This window comes from Mirounga leonina, unplaced genomic scaffold (assembly GCF_011800145.1).
Source record: "Mirounga leonina isolate KUSES-001 unplaced genomic scaffold, KU_Mleo_1.0 Mir_353, whole genome shotgun sequence".
In the NCBI taxonomy this organism is placed as follows: Eukaryota; Metazoa; Chordata; class Mammalia; order Carnivora; family Phocidae; genus Mirounga; species Mirounga leonina.
The window spans coordinates 279,514-298,553 of NW_023270699.1; the positions used below are offsets into that span (position 1 = coordinate 279,514).

At 43.7% G+C, this 19,040-nt stretch overlaps 1 protein-coding gene across 7 annotated transcripts in view; it reads right to left on the minus strand.

The window, feature by feature from the left end:
• DIP2A (disco interacting protein 2 homolog A) overlaps positions 1–8,850 on the minus strand; it is an 81,504-nt gene extending 72,654 nt beyond the window's left edge. For 2 of the 7 annotated variants that reach the window (XM_035029986.1, XM_035029981.1), the window contains exon 1: positions 3,309–8,849. In XM_035029986.1, the coding sequence (XP_034885877.1) occupies positions 3,309–3,495 (187 nt within the window). In that variant the 5' untranslated portion in view covers positions 3,496–8,849. Of the gene's footprint in view, positions 1–3,308 lie in introns of all 7 variants that reach the window. The other 5 variants (XM_035029985.1, XM_035029982.1, XM_035029984.1 and 2 more) reach the window with 5 other exon arrangements.
• Positions 8,851–19,040: the final 10,190 nt, after the last annotated feature.

Genomic DNA, 19,040 nt, shown 5'->3' on the forward strand with positions numbered 1-19,040 from the left:
CAAATACAGGTAAAACAACAGAAGACTAAAAATCGACATGATACCAGCACAACAGGGGTCTAAGCCAACAAATCCAAGAAGCTCAGCAAACCCCAAGAAACATAAAACTACACACACCAAGGCACATGTAGGTTTCTGTGATTTGTCCCACATCACGGGCCAGCCCAACCTGCACGTAGGCAGACTGGCTAGAGCATGTTGTTTGTGAGACTCGTGCTCCATGAGTGACCTTGGGAGCCTGGTTAGTGGACATTAGCTGGCCTCCAGGTCAGAACCGGCCCTTCTGGTCTGGACCCCAAGAGCTGTAAATCTAGCCTCACATCTCCTCGCATCCCCTGCTGCTCCAGGCTGGGCTGGCCCCCCGGAATGGAATCTGGGACGGGAGGCAGACACATCCAGGAGCCCAGGCTCCTGGAAGATGTAAAGACATGACAACATGGAAATGCAGCTCACTCCAAACTGCATGTAGGTGAACCAATGTTTAACCTCAGACCCTGTCATTGGCCCTATAAATACGGCCCTTATGGGGATGGTCAGTGGGAAGTCTCAGCTGCAGGGAGGACGCTCTGCCCAGGCCTCTCAGTGGGGACTCCACCCTGGGTGTCTCTACGGGGCTTCCCCAGCTGATAAGGTTGGGTGTTGCAAGCACCCGATCTGATGTAATGTAATTCTGTCCTATCCTCCTTTACTGCTTACTATTTCCCTCATCTATGCGCAGATTTCTCTTTTCTTCTTTCTATTTCTATGATATCAATAAAATGTTCTTTCCCCTTTGAAACTGAAAGTACGGCTGCCACAATGAGAACATTACATCATAACCAAATCACTCAAAACCAGCGATGAAGAGAAAAATCTTAGAAGTGCCAGAGGAGAAAAGTCACATTACAGACAAGGGAACAACAATAACGAACAAAGCAACAAAACTTGGAGGAAGAGCACTACTGATTTCAACAATTATTACTGAGCTATAATCACTGAAACATGGTTTTGCCGTAAAGATAGACGAATACATCAACAGGCCAGGACAGAGTCCAGAAATAGCATCGCGTCTACCTGTGCGGGTGTTCCTAGAGAGAGGGGCAAAGGCAGTGTGTTCTCAGCAAATGATGGGGGCAAGTGGATATCTGTATGCAAAAAAAATGAGCTTTGATTCATACCCTGAACTAATACTAAACTCAACTAAAATATGGATCATAGACCTAAAGCTAAAATATAAAACTATAAAACAACTAGAAGAAAACAGAGGTGACAATCTTTGTGACCTTAGGTGAGGCAAAGATTTTTTAGATACAAGAACAAAAGCATTATCCACTAAAAAGAAAAACAAACAAAAAAACGGTAAGTTGGACTTCATTAAAATTAAAAATTTCCAGGGGCATCTGGGTGGCTCAGTCAGTTAAGCGACTCACTTTTGCTTTCGTCCTGGGGGGTGATCTTGGGTCGTAGGATCAGCCCCACGTTGGGCTCCATGTTCAGCACAGAGTCTGATTCTCCCTCTCCCTCTGCTCCTCCCCCTACCGCTGCGTTCTCTCTCTTTTTCTCGTGTGCACGCGCGCATGTGCTCAAATAAATAAATAACATCTTTTAAAAAATAAATAAATAAAATGAAATTTAAACCTTCTGCTCTTCAAAAGCCGCTTTAAGAGAATGCAAAGACAAGACAAAACCTCGGAGAAAATACCAGCAAATCACAGCTATGGTCAAGGTCTTGTATTCAGAAAATAAAGAATTAGAACTAGAATGAAGTTCACAGTTTATTAACATCTGTCACATGGAAACAGATGGGGAGCAGAGGACGGCGGGGAGCAGGGAAAGTAGGAAGAAAAGGAGAGAAAGGGGGCCACTACCATGACCCCATTCACGGAGTGCGTGCGTGCAAGCGAGTATCTGCACGTGCTTGTGGGTATCAGTGGGCGCGTGTGTGCACCTGCATGAGCGCTGGGGTATCTGTGTGTGCACGCAGGCATCGGCGGGTGTGCGAACCCTCGCATGCACCCTCCGCATGCACCTGCAGGTGTCTGTGTGCACCTGCTCAGTGAGATGCTGAGGGTGGTGGTCTCAGGATTCAGAGTTCAGGTGGTTTTACTTTTGTCCTTAAACCTGATATATTTGATATCGCATGTATTATTTATATAATCAGAAAGGAAAATAGGGGTGCCTGGGTGGCTCAGGTCATGATCCCAGGATCCTGGGATCGAGCTCCGCATGGGGCTCCCTGCACGGCGGGAAGCCTGCTTCTCCCTCTCCCACTCCCCCTGCTTGTGTTCCCTCTCTCGCTGTGTCTCTCTCTGTCAAATAAATTAATAAAAATCTTAAAAAAAAGAAAAAAGAAAAAAGAAAAGAAAATATTAACAGCATGACAAATGTATGTTAAATTAGTAAGAAATTATCTGATCAAAAATTTCTCGTCACTTCATCACACTCCCATGTTAACGTAACACATAAAATCTTAACATTCCTCTGAGATATTCTTTAAACAAAATGGTCATTTCTTTATCTCTGTTGAAAGTTTTTCATCATTAAAAAAAAAGCTTTCCAGGGGCGCCTGGGTGCCTCAGTTGGTTAAGCGACTGCCTTCGGCTCAGGTCATGATCCTGGAGTCCCTGGATCGAGTCCCGCATCGGGCTCCCTGCTCGGCAGGGGGTCTGCTTCTCCCTCTGACCCTCCCCCCTCTCATGTGCTCTCTCTCATTCTCAAATAAATAAATAAAATCTTTAAAAAAAAAAAAAAAGCTTTCCAAAAGAGCTTAAATGGAAAGGAAATGTGTGATCACACATGGTGGTGAAGCAGAGTGCCCTAAAGCTACTGACATGCAACCTACAGCTGAAAACATGAATCTTTTCAATGGGCATTCCGATCATTCAAATAAAATGTCACAGGCTAATTTAAATATTGATAAAAGCATGGATAGAGTGGCAGAAATCTCCTTAGAAGGAAATCTCCAAAATTAGAAAAAGAAGGAATAGTAAAAACACCTATAGTAATAAAGCTGCTCCATAACATACAAAAATTACGAATACCAACCCCAAAGCTAGAGGTAGAAAAATGGACCAAAAAGTTTAAAGAAATTATACTAATTGCGGGGGGAAGGACAATTTCTCCAGGGGTTTTTATAAGCATCCCCTGGGGAGAGACCCCCAACCCTACAGGTCACATTAAGAGATCCTGTGATTGTGGGAAGGTTAGGTTTTCTCTTGAAAAGTAGCAGGATGTGGTCAATTACCCTCCAGTGAAAACACTTTCTTCAGCAGCCATTTACAGCCAGGTCCACCGCGGGGGGTGGGGGGCGACCCCTCTCTGGTCCCTACCTGACCGGAAGCGCTCGTCCCGGGAGCTGGTGGGCCGCGGCTTCTGCTGTTTGGGCACGGCGGCTGTGGTTTGGGAGGGAGCGGGCATCCTGTTCTCTGCTTGCAGGGATGGATCTACCCCTGCAACACAATTTTGTGCGAACAGCTTGTGTACACAACTTGCTTTTCCGATGATGGAAAAATCCATTTGGAACAGCACATATTCCTCCTACGTTGCTACACAGAACACACGGTAATCATCTGGGCACATGCATCCCGCAGTGGCCCGTGAAGCCCAGAAGAGCCCTGGATCTGGAGGCTGGGAACAGAGCCACGAATACTCACTTCCAGCTCTCCATCCGAAAGTGCCCAGCCTGCCCTGCCTCACTGTCCACCGTCCGCAAAAAGGGTGACCATCACACAGCGTCCCTGAGCGTCCCAGTACAGCACGTGTGGGCACCTGCGGCAGACTCTCCTGGGAAGGTCCTTCAAAAGCCTGTTTCCTGAATCTGCAAAGGCTGTGTCACTTTCCCTGGCACTGTCCATGACGTCAGCCGGCTCCCCAGGAGGCATCCCACAAAGCGGTCCCTGGGGTGACCAGTTGCCCTTGGACACGGGCAGAAACGCGGGACAGTGGCGAGGGAGGGGTGCACATGACTGTGACAGCCGCAGAGCACTGGGTGCAGAGACCTCAGGCACTGACGCCCTCAGCCTGGGGCGCCTGCTTGCTTGCTGTCTGCAAACCCAACACCCAGACAGCCCGTGGCCACCCTCCACGGCCCCTGACCACACAGGCCCGTAGGACAGTGTGGCAAGTAAACGGACGGGGCCCAAGCATACAGGATCGTGAGACAGAATCCGTGGTATTGTCTGAGCTCTAACCTGCTGACCTTTGAGAACAGCACAACGCAAGCCTTCCGTCATGCTTCATCAGAGTGACGCAGGTTCACTTTAGTCTCTGGCTCCAGACATCTCATCCAAGTAGCCAGTAGGCATCCCAGCCCCGTGGGGTCTGCCAAGCCTTCATCACCTCCTGAAGAAAGGCTGTCTATCCCTGCCTCAAACCCACTGCTGGACACAGTGTGGCAGAGGCAAGCCTGTGCGGCCCGGAGACAACACAGCAAGAGGACACGTGAAAGGACAGCGGAGACCACAGTGGCCGGGGAGACTCAGCACTGCCTCCAGGACACCAGCTTCGGCTCTGGGGACAGGGCGAGCGGCCCTCGGGAGCCACACTGCAGACGTGTGAGCAGAAGAGCTGTCATCACTGGCGCTTGGGAACGGCACTGTTGGGCGTTCAGTTACAGAGCTAGAAGGTGGGAACACTCCTGGAAATCAGTGTTTAGCTCTTCAAAATGTGAGCATATACATAGTATAGCAACACTGGCCAGCACTGTGATTGGCATCTTGTTTCTTGTGACTGGATAGAATGACCTTAAAGTTCGTAATGGAGAATACACAGAATCTTACGCATGATGGATACATGCCTATGGACATCCTTACATTTGCATTCCAAAATATGGGTGCTTTTATTCTTTGAGATAGATTCGTTTATTCCACAAAAATGTAAGCCCAATGTGAAATTATCACAAGAAAGAGCAGGTACATTTTTAGGTTTTACAAGTACCAAGAGATAACTTTCTAAAAGGGTTACAGCAATTTGCATGCCCACTAGCAATGCATGAAAGTGCCATTTCCCCACACCCTTGTCAGCACTGGGTGTTTAGAAAGATTTTTAGAATTTTGCCAATCTGATACAAGGAAAATGGTTCACTTTAATTTGTACTTCCATATCTACTCGTGGGGTTGAACATCTTCATTTCCTCTTCTTTGAATTTCTATTCATTTCATCCAGCTGATGAGTTCCCGAGAAAGAGCTGCAGGAACCCCGGTCTGCTGGGGTCACGACCCTGGCCCGTGCACGCACCCCAGAGCTGGGGCCCAGCTGGTGGCAGCTCAGCCACTGGGAAATACTTTCACCTCTAGGCAACGAATCATACCTGCTTTCTTTTCCTTTCTAACTCCCAGGTCTCCCATCTTGCAACCCCCACTCAAAGGTGATTCAAATATCCTCCTGAATGTTACAGTATTTTACAATCACAAACATACTTCGAGCTTTGATCCTTCGGAAGCTTCTGTTCGCTGATGCTACACAGAGAGGAGAGCACCCCAGCTCCGCGGCCTCCGCCGGGATGGCAATAGCCGTAAGACAAGGCTTCCTCCTCGGGGCTCTCCTGCATCCTGGCTGGACCGCCTTCCCTGCCACCGGCTGGCTCTTCTGCCCCGAACACCAACACCCCCTTGATGTGACTACATGGGCACAACCAGGTTTAGTGCTGGAGGCCAGGCCGTTCTCACTAGTAGTCTCTCCCAGAGAAGTACTGGCTACTCTCGGAAACTTTCCCCTTCAAATGAGTTATTATTTCCAATCCCAGGTTTGGAAACTTTAAAAACCAGCCAGTGGTAGTCAGACTGGACTACATAAGGTCCACAGATTAATTTGGAAATTAAGATTTCCATTTAGGAAATCAGTATCTTTCTTCATATTTTAGGGTCTTGGCTATTTCTTTCAAGTAGATTTTATGATCCTAATATAGGTTCTGTGACTTTCTTCCTAAGGTATTAATAGGCATTAGAGTGGGCAGTCCCCGTGGTGCCAAGGCATCAAACACGACCACCTCTGAGTGCAGAGGACTGTCGTTTGCTCTGTTCATCCTGCTTCGCTCCCCGGTCCTGCAGCAGCGGCGTCTCCCCCTGCCTGGGCTGCATGCCACACTGGGCGTCACTTAGTCAGCTGCTGGTGACGTCTGTCATGTGGGCTCTCAGAGATTAATGAATGTCGGGACATATTCTTTTTATTGTTGGTCTCTTGTGAACTGTACCATCCTGATATTGGCAGTATAAGCCCTGCGCTCCGTTTACAGATTATTACCCGGGGAAGAAACCAGTGGGACGGCGCCTCAGGAGCGCCCTGTGTCCCCACCTCACTCCACGAGGACACAGCGTGCTGGCTTCGTGAACCACTGCCTTGTCTCTCTTCACCAACTCCATGTGAGCTCCTGAAGAGCGCAGTCGGCACGTTTCTCTAGGCTGTGGTGGCTGTGCTCCTTCTGATTGTTTCCTTCACTCCCCATTATGTTCATGAGACTCATCCTTGCTGATGCGCGTGGGTCTTCAAGCTTCCCACCGAGGGGTTCTGCTGCTCGATGTCTGAGCTCTTGGCAGTTTAGGGATCCAATAAACACTGCTGTGCACAGAGAGAGGACAGGGTGCAAACGTCCCGGAGTTTGTCCCGGGCACCTGTGTGGCGAGTGGCTGGGCACCGCTGCCCCTCTTCAGCTTTACCAGCTGTCCACTCCCCACTGTTGGAATCCCCTCCACAACCCATGCAGGTTACGGGCTTCATCCACATCCCTCCAATTCCCACTGAGGTTAAACATCTTTCTTTGCTGTTGGCTGGTACGCTTGCCCACTTACAAAACAGTGATTCAAGGCTTCGGCCCAGTTTCCTCCTGCGCTTTTTGAAAAATCATGTTACGGGACTTTCTGGCTATTTAAGTTTAAATTAATTACAATTAAATTAAAAATTCAGTCTAGCCGTATTTCAAGAGCTCGAGACCATCCATGGCTAGCGGTTACAGAACATTTCCATTATCACAAAAGGTAATAAATAGGACAGTGCTGCCACCTGTGTTCTGCATACTAGTTCTTTTTCAATTATTTGTGTTACAATTATCTTCCCACTGTGTGACTTGCCCTTGATCTCTTTATGGTGACTTTGGATAAAACGACCTTGTTAATTTAACCACAGCCACCGTTCCCTCCCTTAGGGTCACAGCTCAGGCCCTTTAGTGACTCCTGAGGTCCTGCCTATCTTTCGATGGTGACCGTTTTCCTATACAATCTTCTAAGACGCCGTAGCTTTTGCCTTTCTCATTGGCTCTTCTGTGCCGGACGCTGTTGTGTCCAGTGACACAGATCTTCCATGAGGACAGGGAGCGGCAGCATCGTCCCTGCAACGCTGCCCCCCTCCCCAGGCCACGTCTGCACACACATGTGCGTCTGCATCTGGGCTCCGGGGCCTGCTCTTGATCCAGCTGCCTGCCCTTACTCCAAACCAGGCCGTCTTCACGACGAGAGCATGATAGTAATTCTTCTTATCCTGGGAGGGCACATCTCCCCACCTCATTCTTCTTTTTTGAGCACATTTTGAGCCCCTTGGCCCTTTAAACTTATACGTAAATTTTAGAATTAGCTTGTTAAATTCCACCAAAAAAACCCTGTTGAAATGACAAGTGTGTTAGCTCTGCAGATCAATTTAAGGTAGGAAGAATTGACACTTTACAACATTTGTTCTGAACCTAAGTAAGGGGATGTTCCTTACTATAATCACAGAAAGAATTGTATTCTATAATCATAAAAATATAATAAATCCTATTTGGAAACGAGATCTATACCAAACCCAAGCTATAAATTATAACCTGTGGATTATATTATTTAATATTAGATACGTTGGATTTGGATTTTATTATTTAATACTAGACACGTTGCCCAGTCCTCCTTAATAAAATATGAAACATACCAATGTAAAACTCTAAAATCCATATTTAGGTCAAGTTTGGTGAGGAAATCGACTGTTACAAAACAGTTGAGCATGCTGACTTTACCTTGAATAAGTGGGATATAGCGTGCAAGCAGCTTTGCCCGTTTCTTTTCATATCCTTTTTGAGTGATGTCACCTAAAACGACAGTGGCACAAGATGATTATATTTCCTCCAAAGTTCCAAAGTTTTTGAATGAAAAAATAATTCATAATGGAGAAACTGGAAACACTAATATCGCTGTGCACCCACACAACAGAATACTCTTCAGCAGAAAAAAGGAACAAACTGATATGTACAATTTGGACAGAGCTTCCCAAGTGAAAGCAGCCTGGCTCAAAGGGCTACAAACCGAATTACTCCATTTATAGGACATCCTTGAAAAGATAAAACCATAGGGACAGAGCAGATGGTAGTTGCCAAGAGATGGGGGTGCGGGAAGGGCTGACCACAATGGGGGATGAGGGGATTCTCGGGGGTAATGAAGCCGTTCTGTTTTGACGGTGGTGGTGGCCCATGACCATATGTGTTTGTCAAAACCCAACAGAACTACACACCAGGAAGAGTGGATTTTATTGTATGTAAATAATACTTTGATTTTTAAAAAATTGTGATCAGCATCCCCTAAGAGCCTGTCAGAAATGGAGATTCTAAAAAAATTTAATAAAAATTTTTAAAGTTAAAAACAAAGAAAGAGAAGCAGACTCTGAGGCCATCCCCCAGAATGAAGCTGAGCCTGCATTTTCCCAAGATCGCCAAGCGAGTCCCGTGCGGGCTCACGCGTGCAAGTCCTGGTGTAAGGCCACAGTGCATCCCTGGACAAAGACTCGGGAACAGGGACTGCTGTTCTGACAAATGATCATAAAGAAGAACAGCCTAAAGATTTTATTTTATTTTTTATTTATTTGAGACAGAGAGAATGAGAGAGACAGAGAGCACATGAGAGGGGGGAGGGTCAGAGGGAGAAGCAGGCTCCCCGCCGAGCAGGGAGCCCGACGCGGGACTCGATCCAGGGACTCCAGGATCATGACCTGAGCCGAAGACAGTCGCTTAACCAACTGAGCCACCCAGGCGCCCCAGAAGAACAGCCTAAGAACGAATTAAAGCAGCCAGGAATAAGACAGGAAGTGTGTCTTCGTGGAAACACTTCTCAAGCTATGTGCACATCTGTTTCCTAGAGAGAACTTGGCATGCTCAACGGGCATCTGTCGGGTCTTCGAGACTTTATTTAGACCAGAAATACATATATTGCAATTTCCACTAGTAGCTTGTTTGGGCAAACAGTCGTTAACAGAAAGCTCTTACTGTTTTGAAGACCTCCTCCCCCCCAGTCCCTGCCCCACCAAACCAGCCCAGGACCAGAGTGCTGGCAGTCAGAGGGGCAGGATCGCTTCCCCGGGGGCCTCACCAAGCATGGCTGTACATGATCTCTTGATGTACAATGATCTGTTGTGTCAAAATGTCTCCCATCTAAGTTAAGACTCGCTGGAAGTCTCTGGGGAGACATTCATACACCATCCTACAGAAGACGAGTTTGGGGTCGGGGAGCACCAGGTCCTGCTCTCCCAGCAGGCGGCTGCTCTGGTCCAGGCCAGACTACCGCAAGCTCCCAGTGGGTCTGCACTGCTTTAACCCCAGCTCCTTCAGCCAGCCCTCCCTGCCAAGCCTCTCTTGTGTATCTCACCTACCCTGCAATTGATTAGCCCCTCTGTCCCTACTTTATTCCCCCACCACCCCTACAGCAAACTAGTCTTTTAATTTGAATTTGTTCTGCAGAATGTACACTGCTTTGTGTCCATGTATTTGTGCTTTACCTGAATGGCATGATATTGCAAATCTCACTCTATTTTTTTCTGCTAAGCACTCCATTTTTAACATCAGCCAGTCCATGACGCAGTGAGCACACTAATCCGCTGCTACCAGCCAGGGCCCTTGGGGTGCACTGTCCTTGCCCTACCCCCTCACTGCACACTCACAGACACCAAGCCTGGCCAGGATAGGATTGTAGGATTTAGCTGCTTTTTTTTTTTAAGATTTTATTTATTTGTCAGAGAGATAGAGAGAGAGAGCACAAGCAGGGGGAGTGGCAGGCAGAGGGAGAAGCAGTCTTCCTGCTGAGCAAGGAGCCGGATGCAGGACTCAATCCCAGGACCCGGGGATCATGACCTGAGCCGAAGGCAGACGGTTATGCCACCAAGGCATCACTATAGAATTTAGCTTCTTAATGTTTAAATTGTGAACAACTTTAAAGCACATGTATTTTTTTAAAGCAGTATCTACTAAAAAATTATGCTTCTTCTGAAATATATGAAAATATGTAATTAAGACAGATTGAAATGAAAACTATATAGTTACATGACACGAAAACTGATAAACCCCTATTTAAAAGCAGAGCACTGATTTTCCAGGATATTTAAAAGTTAAGTATTCATTTCCTAGAGACAGCTTCTTCTTTGGTTCCCATTTCAAATGAACATTTCCAAGGTGAAGGTGCCAGGGAGCGTTCAGAAATGAAACGCTAGCTCCCTGCTTCATGCCTGTGATATTGCAAAAGTGGTCTTGTGTCTTCTCACTGAACCAGCTGAACATAACCAAGCTACGCATCCTCATGTGTAACAGTTACCGTATTTGTTACATCCAACTTAGACACTGACCCAACACGCCACTGAATGCAAACCTCTCCCCACACAGAGAGCAAGGCGGAATTCCAAAAGACAGTGCAGACACAAAACCAATAAGCTAATAGAAAAGGGACTCAAATCCAAATTTTCTGAACCCAAGTTCAGTAAACACTCAAGAGACAAACAGCAGAGCCAAACTCCCCAGTTGTCTACACAAAACTGGAGTCTCCCTGACCCGACCGCCTTAGGGAATCTCGGTCAGGATAAAGCTCGCCCCTGGCTGTGCACCCAGGTGCCTGGGGGACTCTGGGAAGATGCCAGGGCCCACCCTTCTCTGGTGGTCTGTGGGCTGCTAGCTGTTCTGACCAGCCCTCCAGGCAGGGCTACGGTATGTGGCTCAGGTTGATCTCCACTGCTGCAAACCAAAGTCATTTAGGGTTCCAAAGGCAAATCGCAAAAAATATCTCCAAATCCCAACCCAGACACCACAGTTCCTAAAAGCCTATTCTCAAAAGCATTCAATAACTCCTTAAGGCCACAGCAACAAGGACATCATATTTGTGATGTGGCCAGGAATAAGACAGGAAGTGTGTCTTCATGGAAATGGCCAACAAATAATGGGAGACAACCTAATTGTCCACCAAAAAAAAAAAAGGAAAAAAATATGCTGCCATACATCATTACTACATACTGTTGGTCCTAAAACAATACCCTGGTATTTGGAAGGTAGGGGATGGGTATCACTTACATAGATTCGTGATATACTACTGGGTAAAAGTAGCAAGTTAAAAACTATATACATAAAGAATGATTTAATTCTGGTAACAAATAAATAAAACTATGCATGTGTGTAAGTGTATATATTTCTGTGTGTGCAAGAAATGTCTGGAAGGGTGCCCAACAAATTATTAATAATGATTTATTTAGCTTGAGGTGGGTGTGAGAAATAGTTTTTACTTCATACACTTCTGAATTCTTTACATTTTTAGCACAATAACTGTAATTAAAAATATATGGAAAATAGTTTGATAATGTACTCTGGTTATATAAGATGTTATTGCAGAAAACTGAATGAATTCTATATACTATTTCTGCAACTTATGAAACTAAAATTATTTCAAAATAAAAAGTTAAAAATACATGGGACAGACTATATAAAATTGGTGTTATTTCTTTTTTAAGTGATAAAATTTGTCCGTGAAACCATCTGGGCATGCAGATTTACTTTCCAGAAGGTTGGCATTTTTTCCCCTTCTATCTTTTATTTTACTTAAAGCTATATATATATGGTTTTTTTTTTTTTTCCTTTTTTAGAGCAGTCTCAGGTCCACAGCAAAATTGAGGGCAAGGTACAGAGAATTCCCATACACTCTCTGTCCTAACACATGCACAGCCTCCCCCATTATGAATATCCTCCACCAGAGTGGTGTGCTTTGTTTCAACTGACGAACTATATGGATACACACTAATTACCCAAAGTTTAGTTATGGTTCATTCTTGGTGTTGTACATTTTATGAGTTTGGACAAATGGATAATAACATATCCATCATTATGATATCATACAGAGTATTTTCACTGCCCTAAAAATCCTCTGTGCTCTGCCTATTCATCCTTCCCTCACTCCCCAATCCCTGGCAACCACTGATCTTTCTACTGTCTCCACAGTTTTCCAGAATGCCATGGAGTTGTAATCATACAATAACCTTTCCAGATTGACTTCACTTAATGCACTTAAGTTTCTTCCATGTCTTTTCTTGGCTTGACAGCTCATTTCTTTTTAGTGTTGAATAATACCCATTGACTGGATGGACCAATTTATTTATCTGTTCACCTACTGAAGGACATCTTGTTTGCTTCCAAATTTTCTGTAAACAACTGTGTGCGGGTTTTGTGTGGACGTGTGTGCTCATCTCCTTTGGGGAAACATCAGGGAGCGTGATTGCTGGGTCGTATGGGAAGAGCACGTTCCGTTTTGTGAGAGACCACCGAATTGCCTTCCAGGGTGGCTGCCCCATCTGCTTCCCCAGCAGCCGTGAATGAGAGCTCCGGTCGCTCCACGTCCTCCCCAGCGCTTGCCGGTGTCCGTGTTCTGGATTGTGGCTGTTCTCGTAGGTGTGCAGCCGAGTTCATCTCCCCGAGGACCTATGACATGGAGCATCTTTTCATATGCTTATTTGCCATCTGTATGTCTTCTCTGGTGAGGCGTCTGTTAAGGTCTTTGGACCATTTTTCCATCAGGTTGTTTGTTTCCTTACTGTTGAGTTTTAAGAGTTTTGTGTGTTTGGGTAACAGTCCTTTATCAACAGATGTGTTTTTTGGTAAATATTTTCTCCCAGTCAATGGCTTGTCTTCTCTTACTCTTAACATTGTCTTTTGCAGAGCAGAAGTTTTTATTTTTAACAGAGTGTATATTATTTATGTCATGGACTATGCCTTTGGTGTTGTATCTAGAAGTCATCACCATACCTAAGGTCATCTAGGTTTTCTTCTATGCTATCTTCTAGTTTTACAGTTCTACATTCTTACATTTAGGGATGAGGTCCACTTTGAGTTAACTTTTTGTGAGGGGTCCATACCTAGGTTCACTTTTTACCTGTGCATGTCCAGTTGTTGCAGCACCATTTGTTGGAAAGACCATCTTTGTTCCACTGTATTGCCTTTGTTCTTCTGTCAAAAATCAATTGGCTATATTTATGTGGATCTATTTCTGGCTTCTCTGTTCTGCTCCACTGATCTATTTGTCCTGTTGACAACACCACACTGTCTTGATTACTGTAGCTTCATAGTAAGTCCTGAAATCAGAGTGTCAGTCTTCTTTGTTCATTTCCTTCAAAATTGTGTTGCTATTCTGGGTCTTTTGCCTCTCCCTATAAACTTTAGAACTAGTTTGTCAATATGCACAAAATAACTTGCTGATATTTTGATTGGGACTGCATTTAATCTATTGATCAACTTGGGAAAAACTGACATCTTGACAATATTGTCTTCCTATCCATGAACACAATACCTCTCCACTTATTTAGTTCTTTGATTTCTTTCATCAATATTTTGTAGTTTTCCTCATATAGATCTTGTACATATTTTGTTTGATTTATATCTAAGTATTTAATTTGGGGGGTGCTAATGTAAATGGTATTGTGTTTTTAACTTCAAATTCCACTTGTTCAGGGCTGGTATATGGGCAAGTGATTGACTTTTGCATATTAACCTTGCGTCATGCAACCTTGCTATAACTGTGTATATTAGTTTTGGTGGGAAGGAGAGCTTGTTAATTCTTTTGGATTTTTTTTTTAAGATATTATTTATTTATTTATTTGACAGAGAGATAGAGAGCACAAGTAGGCAGAGTGGCAGGCAGAGGGAAAGGGAGAAGCAGGCTCTCTGCTGAGCAGAGAGCCCTACGTAGGGCTCGATCCCAGGACCCTGGGATCATGACCTGAGCCGAAGGCAGCCGCTTAACCAACTGAGCCACCCAGGTGCCCCTCTTTTGGATTTTCTACACGGACAGCCACATTACCTGTAAACAAGGAGTTTTATTTCTTCCTTCGCAATCTATATACCTTTTATTTCCTTTTCTTATCTGATTGTATTAGCTAGAATTTCCACTACAATGTTGACAGTGAATGGTGAGAGGGGTCATCCTTGCCTTATATCTGTTCTTACAGGGAAAGCTTTGAGTTCTTCCCCATTAAGTATGATGTTAGTTGCGGGTGTCTTATATTCTGCTTTATCAACTTGAGGAAGTCCCCCTCTATTCCTAGTTTACTCAGAGTTTTATCGTGAATGGGTGTTGGGTTTTGCCAAACACTTTTTCTGCATCTTTGATATGATCATATGATTTTCTTTCTTTAGCTTGTTGTTGTGATGGATTTCCCATTAACTAACTGATTTTCAAATGCTGAACCAGCCTTACAGACCTGGGATATATCCTGCTTAGATATAGTATATAATTTTTTTATACGTTGTTGGATTCAATTTGCTAATATTTTGAGAACTTTTGCATCTATATTCATGAGAGGTATTGGCCTGTAGTTTTGTCTTCTTGTAATGCCTTTGGTTTTGGTATCAGGGTAATGGGGCCTGATAGAATGAGGCATTCCCTCTGCTTCTATTCTATGAAAAGGACTACAGAGAATTGGTATTCTCTCTTCCTTAAGTGTTTGGTAGAATTCCCCCAATGAACCCCACTGAGCCTAGTGCTTTCTATTTTGAAAGACAATTAATTACTGATTGAATTTCTTTATTAGATATAGGCCTGTTCAGATTGTTTATTTCTTCTTGTGTCAGTTTGACAGATTGTATCTTTCAAGAAGTTGATCTTTTTCATCTAGGTTATCAAATTCGGAGGCACAGAGTTGTTCATAGTATTCCTTCATTATCCTTTAGGATCTATTTCTCATACAGATGTTCCAAAGGATCTGTATGATTTCTCCTTTCATTTGTGATATTAGTCATTTGTGTCCTCTCTCCCTCTCTCTTTTTTTTTACGATTTTATTTATTTATTTGACAGAGAGAGAGAGAGCACGCGCACAAGCAGGGGGAGCAGGAGAGGAAGAAGCAGGCTCCCCACTGAGCAAGGAGCCCGATGTGGGGCTGGATCCCAGGACCCTGGGATCATGACCTGAGCCGAAGGCAGACACTTAACTGACTGAGCCACCCAGGCGCCCCTCTCTCTCTTTTTCTTAATTAGCCTGGCTAAAGGTCTATCAAATCTATCAAATCAGATGATCAAAGAACCAGGTTTTCTATTGATTTCTGATTTTCAGTTTCATTGATTTCTGCTCTAATTCTTATTCTTTCTTTTATTTTATTTACTTTTTATTTAATCTGCTCTTCCTTTTATAGTTTCCTAGGGAAGAATCTTAGGTTACTATCTTTTAAATTGAGATATAATGACATATAACATTATATTAGCTTCAGGTGTACAACACGATTTGATATTTGTATGTATTGTGAAATGAGCACAATTAAGGATAGTCAGTCATCATCACACAGGTACATTTTTTTTTCTTGTGATGAGAACTTTTAAGATCTACTCTTAGTAACTTTCAAATACCGCCAATGTGTTCTCTGTATTAATGAGCTCTGTTTGTTTTGTTAGATTCCACATATAAGTGCGATCATATGGTTTATTTGTCTTTCTCTGCCTAACTTATGTCACTTGGCATAATGCCCTCAATGTCCATCCAGTTACTGACTTTTGATCTTTCTTCTTAATGCCATAGTTTCCCTTTAAATACTGCTTTTGCTGCATCCCACAAATTTAGATAAGTTGTGTTTTTATTTTCATTTAGTTAAAAATATCTCAGAATTTCTCTTTTGATCTGTGTTATTTAGAAGCATGCTTTTTAATCTCTACATATTTTGAGTTCTCTTGGTTATTGATTTTTAGTTCAATCCTGTTGTGGTTTGACAGCAGACATTGTATGATTTCTATTCTTTTAAAATTTGTGAAGATGTGGGCGCCTGGGTGGCTCAGTTGGTTAAGCGACTGCCTTCGGCTCAGGTTATGATCCTGGAGTCCCAGGATCGAGTCCCACATTGGGCTCCCTGCTCGGCGGGGAGTCTGCTTCTCCCTCTGACTCTCCCCCCTCTCATGCTCTATCACTATCTCTCTCAATAAATAAATAAAAATCTTTAAAATAAATAAATAAATAAATTTGTGAAAATGTGTTTTATGGCCCAGAATGTGGTCTCTCTTGGTGAATGCTTCATGTGGGCTTGAGAAGAATGTGTATTCTACTGTTGTTGCATAAAACAGTCTAGAGATATCTATTATATCCAGTGGATAGATGATGCTGTTGAATTCAACTGTGTCCTTACTGATTTTCTGCCTGCTGGGTCCTTTTCTGGTAGAGGGGTGTTGAAGTCTCCCACTATGATAGTGGATTCATCTGTTTTCCTTTGCAATTCTACTTGTTTTTGCCTCACATAGTTTGATGTCCCACTGTTAGGCATGTGCACATTAAAGATGCACCCCCAGTCCATCCACCTGCCAGAAGCAAAAGTAAACCCTTTATGGAGAAACACAGAAACATCTAGAGTCAGAAATCATTGCTACGTCTACAGTGTCTGGCCTATAGGCAAAAGGAAGCTGTGACTACAACCCATGAAAACCAACAGATAACAGAAAGATACAGACAGGGAATCCACATAACGGCACTTTAAAATAACCATGATCAATATGTTCAAGGAACTAAAAAGCAGGACTGTGCTCATAAAGTAATATTCAGCAAGTCCAGGATACGGTCCAAAACTGTTGGCCTATGAAGAACCAGGAATATGTTAACTCATGTGGGAAAAGATAATCAGCAGATACCAACACGATGACATAGATACTGGGACATCTGACAAAAGACCTTAAAACAGCTATTATAAAAGCACTCAAATAAGTAATTGCAAACATTCTTGAAAGAAATATTAAAATAGAAAGTGTCAGAAGATATAAAGAAGAACTAAATGGCAATTTTTAAAATAAAAAACCCAGTGGATTGGAAAGGAATAAATAAAACTATCCTCATTTATAGATTGCAAATTGTCTATGTAGAAAATCCCAATAAATCTACAACAAAACTCCTCAAACTAGTAAGTGAATTTAGAAAGGTCACAAACACAAAGTAAACACATAAGAGTCTTATTTCTATATGCTAACAATGTACAATTGAAAACTGAACTTTAAAAAATAATACTATTTACTTTGGGGGCAATAAGCAAGTTCTGGAACCAGACAGAGGTGATAATTGTATGACATTACGAATGTACTTAATGCCACTGAATTGTACATTTTAAAATGATTAAAATGCGGGGTGCTCGGCTGGCTCAGTTGGTAGAGCTTATGACTCTTGATCTCAGGATTGTGAGCTCAAGCCCCAAGTTAGGGGTAGAGTTTACCTAAATAAAATAAAATAAAATGATTTAAATGATAAAAAAAAAAAAAGCAGGACTATGATTTAAAAAAAAGAAAAAAGTAAATTCTATGCCTGAAAAGTTCTGTATCTCAAATCTAGGAATAAATTTAATGAAAGATATATATGACCTCCAAACAGAAACTAAAAACACAGGGCACCTGGGTGGCTCAGTTGGTTAAGTGTCTGACCTGAGCCAAAGTCGTGGGGGGGGTCGTGGGATCGAGCCCCATATGGGTTCCGCACACTCAGTGGGGAGGCTACTTCTCCCTCCCTCTCTGCCCTCCCCCCACTCATGCTCACTTTCTCTGTCTCATAAGTAAATAAACTAAAAGCACTACTGAGGTAAAGTTTAAAAGACCTAAAGAAATGAAGTGATGCAGCATGTTCATGGACCTGCACACTCAATACCATAACAATGTCATTTCTGCCCAGCTGGACCTTTAGAGTCTGAGTAACTATAATCAAAACTCTTGCAGGGTTTTGTGTGTGTGTGTGTGTGTGTGTGTGTGTGTAGAAATAGACAAGCTGATGCTAAAATGTATATGGAAAAATGCAAAGGGCCAAGATTGGCAAATGAAACTTGAGAAATAAAAAGGGGCAGACTTGACCAGACACGGGCATACCATGAGGCTCAGTACAGAGCTCAGTACGACGCTAAGATGGGCAAAGAGAGCAACCAGGCAGCCATCCGTCCTGAGCAGCAGGGGAAGATGGCCTTTTCCACAAATACGCCGGTCAACTGAGTATCCACACGAAACAGAAATGAAATGACTCTCTTCTCACAAAATTCAATTCCAGATAGATTATGCATCTCAATGTGAAAGATCAATAAAGCTCTTAAAAATAATACAAAAGAATATCTTCGTGGCCATGAGGTAGGGAAAGAACTCTTACATAGGACACAAAGATTACGAACCATAAAGGAAAAAACAAACATATTTCAGACCTCCAATATAATTCACGAAGAGGTAATATGGAACAAAAAATAAAAAGAAAACATCTTCTCTAAGTATGTTGCAGACCTTGAGGTGAGCGGATTCATGTCCTGTGGCTGCTGTAACAAATTACCACAAGCCTGGTGGCTTAAATCAAGGAAAATTTATTCACTCAGTTCTGGGTGCGAGAAGTCCAAAGTCGGTTTCACTGAGCCAGAATCAGGAGACAAAAAGGCCGCACTAACTCTGAAGACTCTAGGGGAGAATCCATTCCTGGGCTCCTGCAGCTTCCCCGACATGGGGCCACATCCCTCCAGTGCCTGCCTCGGTGCCCCTCGCCGCCTCTCCCCGTCCATTTGTGTGCATCCCACCGCCCTCTGCCTCTCTTCTCTAAAAACACCTTTGATGGCACGTTAAGTTCCACCCAAAAATCCAGGTAACTCATCTCAAGATCCTCGGTCACATCTACAAAGACCCTTTCTCCAAATATGGCAATGCTCACAGGTTCCAAGGATCATGACACGATTCTGGGGGAACTACCAATAAATGCGTTACAATGAGAGACCAATAAAAACTCTGTGTGGGGGGTCTTTAGAACTGCTATGCTCCCATGAAGAACACGTACTCCCTTGAGTCACTCTGGGAAGGGCGCGCATCTCGGGGTCAACAATGTCAGATTTACCCTA